At 53.8% G+C, this 14,250-nt stretch overlaps 1 protein-coding gene and 1 gene segment (V, D, J or C); both read left to right on the forward strand.

Annotated features, from left to right (window-relative positions):
- LOC136111659 (T cell receptor alpha chain MC.7.G5-like) overlaps positions 1-14,250 on the forward strand; it is a 179,353-nt gene that overhangs the window by 67,172 nt on the left and 97,931 nt on the right. The window lies entirely within an intron of this gene.
- Positions 8,937-9,921, forward strand: LOC136111583 (immunoglobulin heavy variable 3-9-like). The segment is given in 2 exon segments: positions 8,937-9,091; positions 9,490-9,921. Coding segments are annotated over 2 exon segments (396 nt in total).

Here is a 14,250-nt window from a genome sequence, read left to right on the forward strand (position 1 = left end):
TTGCAGGTGCAGGAAACAGATCTTTTGCATGTTTGCAAAAAAAGGCAGTGAAGGGTAGTGTGGTGATGGGCTGAGATCATTTGTGATGCAGGAGGATCTACTGTGGGAACTTGAGAGGCTGTATCGTGTAGTGCGGGCTAGTGCGCTTTGCCTGGGCTGCTGTCCATTACGACCCAGATTTTCCTCCATGGCTTGGTTGGTGAGCTCTAAGATCACGGAGATTTGATAGGGTAGCTCACAGAAGTATTGTAGTGGATAGAGACAGACTGTTTAGGAGACACAGGCTGTGAAAGTGAGGAGGAGTTGCTCTTCCTGGGAAAGAGCAGCTGGAACTCATGGAGTTCGGCTTTGGGATGTACGATGAGCCAGATGGTAACCTATGGTTAGGTTTAGAGGGCAGATCAACATTGTGGCAGGTGGCTACTACACAGTGCCAGTTCAGGACCAAGAATTAGGTAATGCCTTCTTAAAACAACTGTTCACTGGCCCTGGTCCACATGAAGTATGCGAATGGTACTTAATCTTGGCTGCTGGGACAGTACAAGCAATTAAGAAACCTTTAGCAGAGCATGGATGAAAATTTCGTCAGAAGGTCCCACACCCTTTTCTACAATGTCCTGCATTTCCCATACCCTTGCTGTCTGTTCAGGCCTCCTGGCATTTTTACCCGACTCCTTCCTCATTGGCCTGGGCTGTTCTTGAACTCAGCACTGCTGAGACTGGGGACTACTGCATCCACTGCTGGGCTCCCCAGCACAGGAAAGACACGGACCAGAGCAATTGCCATGACGGGCCATGATGACAAGGAAAGGAGCATCTGATATACAAGGAGAGCCTGAGAGAACTGGGTTGGTTTAACCTACAAAAGAAAATGCTGTGGTAGGATTTATCAGTGTGTTCATAAATGCATAATATGTGAAGCAAAGAAGATGGAACCATAGTTTTCACAGTGTTACCCAGTCATAGAATATGTGACAACAAAGACAAAATGAAAAGCCATATATATGCCATATATACCGAAGTCTAAGTACACAACATCCGCAGCCTTTCCCTCATCTACTAGTTCAGTCACCTTGTCATAGAAGGAGATCAGGTTGGTCAAACAGGACCTGCCTTTCATAAACCCATGTTGACTGGGCCTGACCACATGGTTCTCTTGTATGTGCTGTGTGATGTTACTCAAGATCATCTGCTCCGTGACCTTCCTCAGCACTGAGGTTATCCTGACAGGTCTGTAGTTCCCTGGATCATCTTTCTGGCCCTTTTTATAGATGGACATCACATTAGCCAACTTCCATTCAACTGGACCTCTCCTGTCAGCCATGATTGTTGGTAGATAATGGAAAGGGAGATTCAGGGATCATCTCCGCCAGGTCCCTCAACACATTGAGTGCATCCCATCTGGCCCCATGGACTTGTGGGTGTTCAAGTGGTGTAGCAGGTCGCCAGTCATTTCCCCTTGGATTCTTGGGGCTTCATTCAGCTCTCCATCCCTGTCTTCTGGCTCAGGGGGCTGGGTACCCAGAACACAACTGTTTTGAATGTTAAAGACTGAAGCAAAGGAGGCATTTAATACCTCAGCCTTACCCTCATATTCTCCCACTATGTTTCCCTCTGCATCCACCAGGGGACGGAGATTCTCCTTAGCCCTCCTCTTGTTGCTAATATATTTATAGAAACATTTCTTGTTTCCTTTCACAGCAGTGGCCAGGCTCAGCTCTGGTTGGGCTTGGGCCCTTCTGATTTTCTCCCTGCATAACCTCACAGAGTTCTTGTACTCCTCTTGAGTGGCCTGCCCCTCCTTCCAAAGGTTATAAATTCTCTTTTTATTCCTAAGTTCCAGCCACAACACTCTATTCAGCCAGGCTGGCCTGCTTCCCTGCTGCTTCATCTTCCGCACAAGGGGACAGCTGCTCCTGCACCTCTAAGATCACTTTCTTGAAGAGGGACCAGCCTTCCTGGACTCCTTTGTCCTCCAGGACTGTCTTCCAAGGGACTCCGCCAACCAGCCGTCCCTGGTGTTGGGGCTGGGGCCGGCCGAGGCAGTGACCCTCTTCCGAAGGGGCTGGGCAAGGTTACGAGACGGGACAACGCCGGAGCCGCGCTGGGAGCCGAAGGACAGGAGCCTTGTTCTGCCGGGGCATCGCGCTCCTCCTCTGCCGACGGCCCTGCCCCGCGGCCCTCCCCGCACCGCCCCTTCTCCTGCCCCCAAGGGGCTGCGGCAGCGGGGGCCGGGCCGGGTGTGTCGGAGGCGGGCGGAGGCGTCGGCGGTGTCCTGGAGGGGCCGAGGCGGCGGGGCAGGCAGGAGCTGGCTGAGCGCGACTCCGCTCGGCTCGTGTGCGGCTCCCGCGGGGCACCTTCGGCCCCAGCCGGCCCCTTTGCGCAGGGCGCGATGGCCCGAGCTGGGGCCGTGGCTCCTGGCCTTGTTCTTGGCCGCGGGGCCGGCAGGTGAGAGCCGGGTGGGGAGGACAGCGAGCCCGGGGCTGGGGCGGCCCTGCCTATCCCGGTTCCCCGGGGCTGCGGCTGCTCCCGCGCCGGACGCGCTGTTTCCTGACGCTCGCCAAGGGCCGGGGCAGATGCAGCGCTTCCCCGGGGAGGACAAGCGGCGCGTTTTCCCGGTCGCGGGGCTTTGCCGGAACAGTGGGCGTTGGCGGCCGGCGCTATGCCGGGGCGGCGGGCGCGCCCTGCCCGGCTGCCTGCGCTCTCCGTCCGCAGGGGTGTGGGCGCAGCTGAGCCTGGTGGAGGCCGGCGGAGGGCTGCGAGCGCCCGGGGACTCCGTGCTCCTCTCCTGCCGCTGATACGGATTCACTTTCGACAATTATTACGTTCGCTGGTACCGTCAGGCGTTGCATGGCAAACTCGAGTTGATGTCCTGGATTAGCCATTATTCATCGCAGATTCAATTCGGGCCAGCTGTGGAGGGTCGAGCCATGGCATCCCGGGAGAATTCTCGATCTGAGGCATCTCTCAGCCTGCAACTCCTGCGTCATGGGGACTCTGCCCGCTACTTCTGTGCTGTTCACACGGAGACAGGAAATCCAGCTGAGCTTGAACACAAACCTCCCACCAGGCTCCCAGTTCTTTGCCTCAGAACTGTAAGGGAGTTGCGTCTCATAGATGTTCAGGAGAGCTCCCTGAGAGTCAAGTAATAACAGCATACACCTTTCAAATGTTTAATTCTAACAGGCACATCTTAACTTTTTCTGTCCCCAAATGAGCTCTAACCCTCCTGCTTAACATCTAGTGGAGTACGCCATCTAGCCAGTTTCTAGTGGAGTGCCTCAGGGATCAGTACTGTGGCCAATATTATTCACTATATTCATTAGCGATTTGGACGAGGGAACTGAGGGTACTATCAGCAAGTTTGCTGATGACACTAAGCTGGGAGGAGTGGCTGACACGCCAGAAGGCTGTGCTGCCATCCAGCGGGACCTGAACAGGCTGGAGAGTTGGGCGGGGAATAACCTGATGAAATTTAACAAGGGAAAGTGTAGAGTCCTGCATCTGGGCAGGAACAACCCCAGGTTCCAGTATAGGTTGGGAAATTACATATTAGAGAGCAGTGTAGGGGAAAGGGACCTGGGGGTCCTGGTGGACAACGGGGTGACCATGAGCCAGCACTGTGCCCTTGTGGCCAGGAAGGCCAATGGCATCCTCGGGTGTATTACAAGGGGGGTGGTCAGTAGATCGAGAGAGGTCCTCCTCCTCTACTCCGCCCTGGTGGAGACCGGCGGAGGGTTGCGAGCGCCCGGGGACTCCGTGCTCCTCTCCTGCCGGGGATACGGCTTCACTCCGGGGAATTACAGAACTTGATGGTTACATCACGCACCAGGTGGCAGACCCAAGAGAATCATCTGCATTAGCTATCACTCTGTATTTATCAAATATGACACTGAGTTGCAGGGTGGAGTCACACTGTCTCGTAACAATTCCTGGTCCAAGTAATCTCTCTCCATTCATGTCCTGCACCCCCAGGACTCTGCCCACTATTTCTGCACTGTTAGTACAGAGACAGGAAATCCAGGGGAGATTTAACACAAACCTCCTGCCAGCTCTCCTCTCCTTCTCCAAGGGTGTCACTGCAAGAGAGATCAGAGAATCCATAGAACCATATTTGCTTTCTGAGGAGGTTAGAGCAGTGCTCAGCGCATGGCCCTTCCCCACATTACATCTAGGGGCACATGGGGACTTGGGGTCAAGGGCTTGCAGGTAACAGCAACTTGAATGGCAAACAGTGAGGTCAGCTGGAGTGCAGCAGGACAGGGTGTCCAGGCTGCATGCAGAAGGAAAGTCTCCATACTTCTTTGGATGGATCTGTGTGTCCTTGGAGGGCTGCCAGCCCAGGGGAGGCTGGGCTGAGAGGTCCAAGGGGACTCCATATATTTCTTCTGCTGAGGATCCAGACTGATGGCCCATTCTTGTAACATTACGTGATACTGTCATACACACAGGTCTGCATTCAAATGGGTCACCTTCAAGAATGATAATTCTTCCCACATCTTATGCAACGCCACTGTGGGTGGGTGAGGTAGCACCTCCTGGGAGAGTTCCTGAGCAGTGGCCTCTGTCACTCCATGTGTCCCACATCCCCAGGACTCCACCATCAGCACTTTGTTGCTGCCCTCATGGGGGCACAAACCTCCTGTTGGGGCCTGTAGCCCTCTCCTTGTTCAGTCCCACACCACAGAAAACAGGCCATCCTAGACCTCGCCTGGGGTACCCTCCATCCCTGGCTTTTCCCCAGCTATGCATGGGAACTGGTGGGAAATGGGCTGGTGTTATCTATCAGCTGCAGCTGGGGGAAGAACACGGTTCTTGCATTCTGTCTCCTTTTGGCTGCATGCATTGGAGTTGAGGCGGGTCTTGTTTAGCAGCAGGCTTTCCAAGAGCCCATGCTCTTTCCATACTCTTGCCTGCCTAACACGGCCTGCTGCACTACCCAGCCTGTGCGCTTCTGCTGTACCTTCAGATATCATGAGAAGCATGACTTTGGTGTCCTGTGTCCTGTACAAGGGTCCTGGTGCAATACGGGAGCATCTGCAGAGGTGGAAGAGAAGGGAAACCCTATAGTATGATTCCTCAGTGAATCAGCTCATTTCCCATGGGACAACTCAGTTATTTTCTAGCGAGCAGCAGCCTGACACGAGGGGCCAGATAAGGTAGAGAGTATCTGGAGGGAGCTCACAGGTTCCCTGCTGCCATCTTCAGTCCAACACAACTGTGTCTGTGTGTCCTTCCAGACAGACAGGCCCAGGTGCAGCTTTTGGAGGCTTGAGGAGAAGTAAAAGCAGTCTGTGGCCACACACAGACCTTGGTCTCCTGCCAAGCCTCTGGTCTCAGAGTCAAGGGCTATGACATCCTGTGGTACTGGCAGGTACCTGGGTCCAGGATTGAGTGGGTCTCCTTTATCAGCAACTCCTGGACCAGTGCAAAAAAATATGGGTTGGTAGAGGCTGGGTGAGGCAGCTCCTTCCCAGAGAATAACTGGAGCAAGACGTCTCTGGCCATGCAAGTCCTGCACCCTCAGGAAGCTGCCTGCTTCTTCTGTGCCACTCCCACAGGGTCAGGACACAGAGCTGCACCAACACAAACCTCCTGCTGTGGTTTCTCCCCTTCACCCTGTGCACTCCTACCCCAATGGAAAGGGGAGAGCTGCAGAGCTGAAACCTCTTTCACGTACAGGTGAGCAGGGAGGCAGAGGAGAGCCCTTCAGTGAAGCCGATACCATGCCCTCAAGAGGAGCTCTGAGCAAAGGCCACCGTCAAATAGAGGTTTGTTAGACCAGGCTCAGAGGATCTTTCCTGCTTTCTCCAAGCCGCTGTGACTGTCCGTGAGCAGCTGCAGGCATGCAAGCCCTTCCAGCTGGAATGCAGTCCAGGGTGCAGGCGCTGGAGGGAGGTGTCAGCAGGCCTTGGGGGAGTCCCGCCATCACTACACACCACAGACTGATCCCAGCAGTGCTACAGACAGGTGTTCTGGTCCACCCCTCCTCCTGTCCTCCGCAGGTTCCATGAGCAGGCTTCACCTCTACTGGGAGTGTTTCCTGTAACATTTCACATTTCTACACACTCCCCCGCAGGTTGCTGTGCTGTTTGCAGCAAAGCCCTGTGTGAACACTCCTGCTCTTGTTTCAGGCCTTTCTCTGCTTCTGCCACTCCTTCTCCCTCCCATTTCATGGATACAAGTGTCGCAGGCAGGTTTGGTGCAAAGGACGTGGCACATCAGCAGGGACATAGGCAAGAAGAAGTGCACAGGGACAGTGCTCTTTGAGAGGTCTCCATGATTCCTGGGCTGGTTGTCAGGCTGTGTCAGGAACAAAAAATGGGAATCTTACCACTCCCAGCTTGGCAGGGACAAAGGGAAACTGTCCCCCATGCAAGATCTACCCTCGTTCCATGGGGAGGTGAGAAAAAACTTACAGTCTTCTGGGGGATGGAGGAGAGGAAATGGGCTTTCTTCTTTCCCATGAGCCCTGGAATCTGATGCCGGGGTATTCCTGGGCCAGACTTGGCAATTCTTGTTTCATAACAGCCAGTTGCACATTCTGACATAAAGAGGCTTTGTGCTATTGTTTAGGCCACGTCCTCTGGCATGCACCCATGCCAGCCGAGCATCCCATGGTCTACACCCTGGCCAATGCTGCTATGGCAGCTGTTTGTGGTTTAACAGCAGTAGGTACCAATGTGTGGATTTGCTTTGCAGCCAGTGGACTGATCAGTTGTGAGTGATCTTTCAGAGTCTGGCTGTCCAGGGGTTGTAGGGCACCCTTCCCATCCTAGCGCTCCAGACAATCCTCACTTTGTGTGATTTTCAACATACTCTGAGTGAACTTCTAGCTGTAATTCTTAACTGTTTGGAGTATAAAAATTAAGGACACTTGTGGGTACAATCCCAGGTGAGCAATCATAGAATAGTTTGGGTTGGAAAGGACCTTCAAAGGTCACCTAGTCCAAGCTCCATTGGAATGAACAGGGACATCTTCAAACAGATCAGGTTGCTTGGTGCCCCATCCAGCCTGGTGTTCAATGTCTTCAGGGATGGGGCATCCACCACCTCTCTGGGCAACCTGTGCCAGTGTCTCACCACCCTCACTGTAAAAAAATGTCTTCCGTATATCTAGTCTAAATATACCATCTTTTAGTTTAAAACCATTGCTCCTAGTTCTGTTGCTACAGGCCCTGCTAAAAAGTCTGTCCCCATCTTTCTTACCGGCCTCTTTTAAGTACTGAAAGGCCACAATAAGGTTTCCCCAGAGCCTGCTGTTCTCCAGGCTGAACAGAGCCAGTTCTCTCAGCTTTTCTTCCTGGCAGAGGTGTTCCACCCCTCTGATCATTTTAGTGGCCTTCTCTGGCCCCTCTCCAACAGGACCATGTCTTTCCTCTGCTTAGGACCTCAGAGTTGGATGCAGTACTGTACATGGGGTCTCACCAGAGCAGAGCAGAGGGGCAGAATCACCTCCCTTGACCTGCTGACCCTGCACCTTTTGATGTAGCCCAGGATATGTTTGGCCTTCTGGGCTGCGAGTGTGCATTGCCAGCTCATGTCCAGTTTTTCATCCACGAGTACCCTCAATTCCTTCTCAGCAGGGCTGCTCTCAATCCCTTCAACCCCTAGTTGGTATTGATATTCAGAGTTGTCTCAATCCAGGTGCAAGAGCTGTACTCTGCCTTGTTGAACCTCATGAGATTCCAGGGTTTCCATGATATTTGTCTCTTTTTCAGGACTTTCCCATGTGAATAGAGCAGCCATAGCATGATCAGGTGCTACAAATGTCACGTGAATGCTCTCACTGTGGGCACTATATGTACTCTCCCACAATACATTGTACCTTGTACTGGACATCACAATACAATGCCCAATTTTATCAAAAATTAACCAGGGTCTAGAATACTTTACCATATGTCATCAGTCAGGTATCTCTGTCCTCAGCAACGACATAGAAGTTTCTCATCCTTCTTCCACTTCCAGTTTCAAGCTATCATTCTAGTCTGAGTGAGCGGTGTAAGAGTAACAACAGTTCAATTAGCTTGCCTGTGGACCACTCTAACAACTGATCAGAACCTGGATCTGTAGTATAAGAACACATCATGGCTGACACAACATGGGTGGCAACAACAGGCTCTTCCACTATGATCTGGTAGCTGAGTTCATCTTGTGAGACGAAAATGTGCAACACAGCACTTCGCAGAAACTCATGAGCTATGCACAGCCCAATAGATGTCTGAACCTACTCAAGTCTACTTATTAAGTGGATCACAAAGTCATCCCTTGAAAAATAGTCTTCTGATTAGAACCACTACAGGCATGCAAAGCACTTGGGCTTTGGCCACTGTGTTTCCCGTTTCCATCATTTCCACTTGACCTGTTGCAATGAGCTGGTTGGAGCGATGGGTGAACATCAGGCATGTTTCAGCATGAAAAGATCCAACAGAGGAGGTCTGCCTTACAGGGATGAGTAGGGCAGGTACCGAACCTGTGATGTGCTTTCAGGCCCATCTTCTGCTATATTCCTCTGGCCTGGCAGTGGCAACGCCCCATCAGTGGTGTCCTTTCTCCACTACTTCTCCCTGCAGGCAGGGGATGGGAGTGAGGCCAGGGTGGGCTGGGGTGCGGGGCACGGGGAGGGTCCTGCGAGGACACGCCGCGGCCCGACAGCCCGTCCCTGGCGCTGGGGCTGGGCCGGCCGAGGCAGCGACCCCCTTCCGCAGGGCTGGACAGGGCAACAAGGCGGGACAGCGCCGGAGCCGCGCTGGGAGCGAGGGACTGGAGCCTTGTTCTGCCGGGGCACCGCGCTCCTCCTCTGCCGACGGCCCTGCCCGCGGCCTTCCCCGCACCGCCCCTTCTCCTGCCACCAAGGGGCCGCGGCAGCAGGGGCCGGGCCAGGTGTGTCGGGGTGGGCGGAGGCGTCGGCGCTGGCCCGGAGGGGCCGAGGCGGCGGGGCGGGCAGGAGCTGGCTGAGCGCGGCTCCGCTCGGCTCGTGTGCGGCTCCCGCTCGGCCCTTCGGCCCCGGCCGGCCGCTTTGCGCAGGGTGCGATGGCGCCCGAGGTGGGGCCGTGGCTCCTGGCCTTGTCCTTGGCCGTGGGGCTGGCAGGTGAGAGCCGGGCGGGGAGGGCAGGCAGCCCGGGGCTGGGCCCGGAAATGGAGCTGCCAGCAGCTGGGGCAGCCATGCCCATCCTGGGGCCGCGGGGCTGCGGCTGCTCCCGCGCCGGGCGCGCTGTCTCCGGGCGCTCGCCTTCCTTAGCGGGGAAGCGGAGGGCAGGAGAATCCGAGGCCGAGCGTTTCTGTGGGCGGCTGGGACCTAAGGGTCGGGGGCAGGCGCGGCTCAGCCCCGGGGAGGGCAGGCGCGGCCCTGTCCCGGGCGCGGGGCTCTGCCGGGAGAGAGGGGGTGGCGGCTGGCGCTGTGCCGAGGCGGGGGGCGCCGGGCCGGCGGCTGAACGTGCTCGGGCCGTGGGCGCGCCCTGCCCGGCTGCCTGCGCTCTCCGTCCGCAGGGGTGTGGGCGCAGCTGAGGCTGGTGGAGGCCGGCGGAGGGCTGCGAGCGCCCGGGGACTCCGTGCTTCTCTCCTGCCATGCTTACGGCTTCACTCCGGAGAATTATCGAGTTCGGTGGTACCGTCAGACACCCGGTGCCAGACCCGAGTGGCTGTCCTACATCAACTGGGATTCCTCAGTTATTAAACTCGGGCAGTCAGTCGAGGGTCGAGCCACAGTGTCTCGTAACAATTCCCTCTCTGAGTCATCTTTGTCCCTGCATGTTCTACACTCCCGGGACTCTGCCCGCTACTTCTGCACCCTTCTCACAGAGGGAGGAAATCCAGCTGAGCTTTAACAGAAACCTCCTACTTCCTTCCTTCTCAATCTTTGCCCCAGGCAGAAAGTGACACAGAAAAAGGGTTTTCTAGGAAGCAGCACAGCAGCAAGCATCAAAGAGTTAAAATCTAAAAACAGACAGACAGGTTGGAAATGAGTTTCTAACCCTCATGTTGTTGAGACAGCACCAAAACACTAAACTGAATCAAATGGATTGTAGAACATCTTATCCTCTGGGCAGCTGCCCATCCAGTGGCTGTGCTGGATCCCATACCCAAAGTGTCATGTTGGAGCGACCACTAAAAGCAAGAGGAGGGAAAGGACTAAGACAGCCTATGTAGGTTCAGTGTGGAGTGAGCAGTGCTCCCCAAAATGGTGGCATCCATCGAGACAGTGGGCAAGAGCTGGTGGGCAGGAGCCTGCACATCTACTCCAGACAATCAGTGCCAAGGATGCCCAAGATCTCCCGTGCCTTTGCTGCATTTTCTGCTGGAGGGGTCTGGAAGGGCCACAAGGGGAAGAGTCAGGTGGAGAAGTGTAAGCATGAGTGAGTGGAGGAGCAGGGTGCTGGGCTGGAGTGGAGGTAGCAGGGTGGGGGGCACATCTGCCTAAGGGTGCCCTGTCCAATTGGAGCTGTGCTCAGTGGTGTCCCATCCAGGAGCAGCAGGTCAGCAGCACCAAGGGACAGGGAACCTCTGCTTGCCACCCCCAGGACCACCTCTCAAGTGCCAGCAGCTCCCTGCACTCCTTCCTCAGAGGTTGGGTTGGCCCGAGAGCACCACGTCACATTTTGCCCACCAGAAGTTTTCGTGCCAAGTGAGCGCTCTGTTATTGCAGCCTGCAGGGTGAGGGACACACGGGAGGGCCACAACATCTTCACCTTCTTCTGTTCCTCCAGCCCCCGCCTCTCTCCTTTACTGTTGTCATAGAGTGGAGAGGGTCTAGGAGGAACAAGCACTGTCAGCAGTGACAGGTCCGCAGACAGGGAAGATGTGGGCAGTGCTGTTCAGCAGGGAGAGAGAAGCTGGAGAGGGGTGAGACAAAGGGAGTTTGGCCATGTGGACTGCGGTGTGCATGGGGTTATTGCCCATGGTAGGTAAGTGAAAGGAAGGGGTGATGCCACCCAGGAAGGGAACACATCGCTGTGGTCTGCACGGTTCTCTGGAGTTGTGCTGACTGCTCCGAGCCTGACCTGTTCCCTACATCAACCTCCCCACCCGTCCTTCAAGGCGCATTCGGAACCGTCCTCCTCCTCTTCTGCTGTGAATGAAACACCTCCATCCAGCCTGGCTCTTTGGCTGAGTGGGGACATGCAGGGCACCTGCCTGCTGCACCAACATCTTGGGGTCTAATGCTATGCACTTGAACTGGACACTGTCCTCGTGGGGCATCTTGCAAAGACCGTGTTGAGGATGGCAGCATAGGGCTCAAGTCCAGGTTACCCTGAGAGGCACTTGGCCATCCTGTGCTCATTGAAAACAGTTTCAGGGACAGGAGAGCAGGTTCCTCATCATCCCAGCTTGGCAAAGACAAAGGGATTTGTCCCCCATTCAGAGCATCCTCAGCCAGGAAGACTTATGTCAGTGGAGGAGGATGATACCAAGAGACAGTTAAGGAACCTGGAGAGACACAACTGTACGGGGACTCTTAGGGTGGCCCACCAGTGGCTGATGTGACTGGGAGGTGACTCTCCGTAGTCGTTGACATTTTGCGGTGATTGGGAGAGGTTTCTATGTACTGACAGAAAAGACAATTCCATTGTCAAGAGGATCGGAAGACCTTATAATCCTGGAAGCTCGTCTTTCTACTAGAGACAGAGGTGACTAAGGCATATTCAATACCTTTGACCAGGTCTCACACCCCTTTCTACAATGTCCTCCATTTTCTGTTCCCTTGTTGTCTGTTCAGGCCTCCTGGCATTTTTACCTGACTCCTTCCTCATTGGCCTGGGCTGTTCTTGAACTCAGCACTGCTGAGACTGTGGACTACTGCATCCACTGCTGGGCTCCCCAGAGCAAATGCTATGACGGGTCATGACGACAAGAAAAGGAGCATCTGACATACAAAGAGAGCCTGAGAGAACTGGGTTGATTTTGCATACAAAAGAAAATGCTGTGGCAGGATTTATCAGTGTGTTCAAAAATGCCTGATGTTTGAAGGAAAGAAGATGGTGCCTTAGTTTTCACAGTGTTACCCAGTCATAGAATATGTGACAACAAACACAAAATGAAATGCCATGTAAAGGAAAATAAGGGTTTTTTTGATATGGAGATGATGATTGAAAACTGAACTGGACAAGACTGTGGGCAGCCTACCATGGTGGCTTGGTCCAAGATGGCAACTCAAGCCCACACAACCACTCACTTACTGCATCTACAGTGCGACGCGAGAGAAAATCAAAATGGTCAAATGAGAATATGCCTGTGTTGCGATAAACACAGTTCAATAAGCAAACCAAAAGCATTACATGCAAGCAAAGCAAAATAAGGAATTAATTCAAAATTTCCTACAGGCAGGTGGCTGTTTAGCCATTTCCAGGAGAGCAGGCCTTCATCATGTGCGATGCTTAGTTCAGATTTAACATCCTCTGTTCCACCTTATTTCCCTCAGCTTTTATTACATTGCACAATATCATGCAGTATGGAATATCCCTTTGGCCAGTTGTTGTCAGCTGTAGAGTGTGAGAGCAACATGAGAAACACAGGTGGCCTTGATGCTGTGTAAGCTCTGTTCAGGAATAGATAAAACATTGGTGTATTAACCACTGCAGATTGGGTCATAAAACATTGCAGCTGCCAACACAGGCTGCTATGTAGGTGGTTAACTCCATCCCAGACAGACCCAGTACAACTACTATAGTTGACCAGGCTTCAAGCAGGAGTGTTAAAGCTTTCAGGGAGAAAGGAGAGTCCCCACTAGTCTTTTCTTGCTTGAATTCCCTCCTTTTCAGTCTGTCCAGGAGCCCTTCCTGCAGCAGCAAGCTCTGGCCAGCAGTAGCCTCCCAAGCTCCTGAAAGGAGCCAGTCAACTGGACAAAGAGGGATTCATATTAATCCTCATCCTTCCAAAGCCAGGCTCTGAGATTGTGTACATGGTTGGACAACCTTGTCACATGTCCATGCACCTGGGTCTGCAACTTTACAAAAGTACATCACAGCATAAAATCTAACAAGACCACACACCATACATACAAAAGATGACTAAAATACATAACCTTACTCCTCCTTTTCCCACTTTTTTTACCCACCCCTATTACTTTTGTATCACTTGCGTATTTCTCTCTGGAATTCCACTTTAGACACTTGTAGCCGACAGGGAAAGTGTGTTGTCCTCAACACTCCTCTAAAAAGCTGTTTCTGCAGGTCATCAGGGACTTACCAATTCCAAGTTTCAGTTTTCCCCTATGCCCTGGTTCATATCACCTGCAAGGATGTGAATGTGCCTGTGAGTGGCTCACAGAATCACTGGAAGGTTGAAGTGGGAGGGCACTTCAGGAGATCATCTGGTCAAGCCCCCTACTCAAGGCCATCTAAAGCAGGTGTCTCAGGACCACACCCACACAGCTTGTGAATATTGCCAAGAATGGAGACCCAACAGCCTCTCTGGGCAACCTGTGCCAGTGCTCAGACACCCTCACAGTGAAAAGCTCTTTCCTGTTTTCCAAATGGATCCTCCCATATTTCAGCTTGCACATATTGCCCCTTGACCTGTCATTGACCACCACTGCAAAGAGCTGGCCCAGACATCCCTGTACCTTGCCTTCATAGGTTTCTACACATTGATGACACACCACTCATGGCCTTCTCTACTCCAGGGTCAACAGACCCAGCTCTCTCAGCACTTCCTCATATAAGAGGTGTTCCAGTCCCATAACCATCTTTGTGTCCTTTCTCTACATTCTCTCCTCTATGCCTGAGTCTCTCTTGTCCTGGGGAGCCAAGAAGTGGAGCCATTACTCCAGGTGTGACCTCAGCAGTGCTGAGTAGAGGAGAAGGATCCAGCTCCCTGGCCTGCTGGCAATACGTTGTCCAGTGCATCCCAGGCTACCATTAGTCACCTTGGCTGCAAAAGGCACATTTCCAGACAAGTAGTTGTCCAACAGAACCCCTGGGTCCTTTTCTGACAACATGATTCCCAGCTGAGCAGCTCCCAGTCTGCCCTGGTACATGGGGTTGTTGTTCCTCCTCAGATGCAGAACTTTGCTCTTCCCCTTTTGTGGAAGTGCAGGAGGTTCCTGTCAGTCCATTTCTCAGGCTGTCGAGGCCCCTCGGGATGGCAGCACAGGCCTCGGAGTGTCTTGGTCCACGCGGGCAGGGGATGGGAGTGAGGACAGGGTAGGATGGGGTGCGTGGCACGCGGAGGGTCCCGCGAGGACACGCCGCGGCCCGACAGCCCGTCCCTGGCGCTGGGGCTGGGCCGGCCGAGCCAGCGACCCCCTTCCGC

This window comes from Patagioenas fasciata, chromosome 22, assembly GCF_037038585.1.
Source record: "Patagioenas fasciata isolate bPatFas1 chromosome 22, bPatFas1.hap1, whole genome shotgun sequence".
NCBI lineage: Eukaryota > Metazoa > Chordata > Aves > Columbiformes > Columbidae > Patagioenas > Patagioenas fasciata.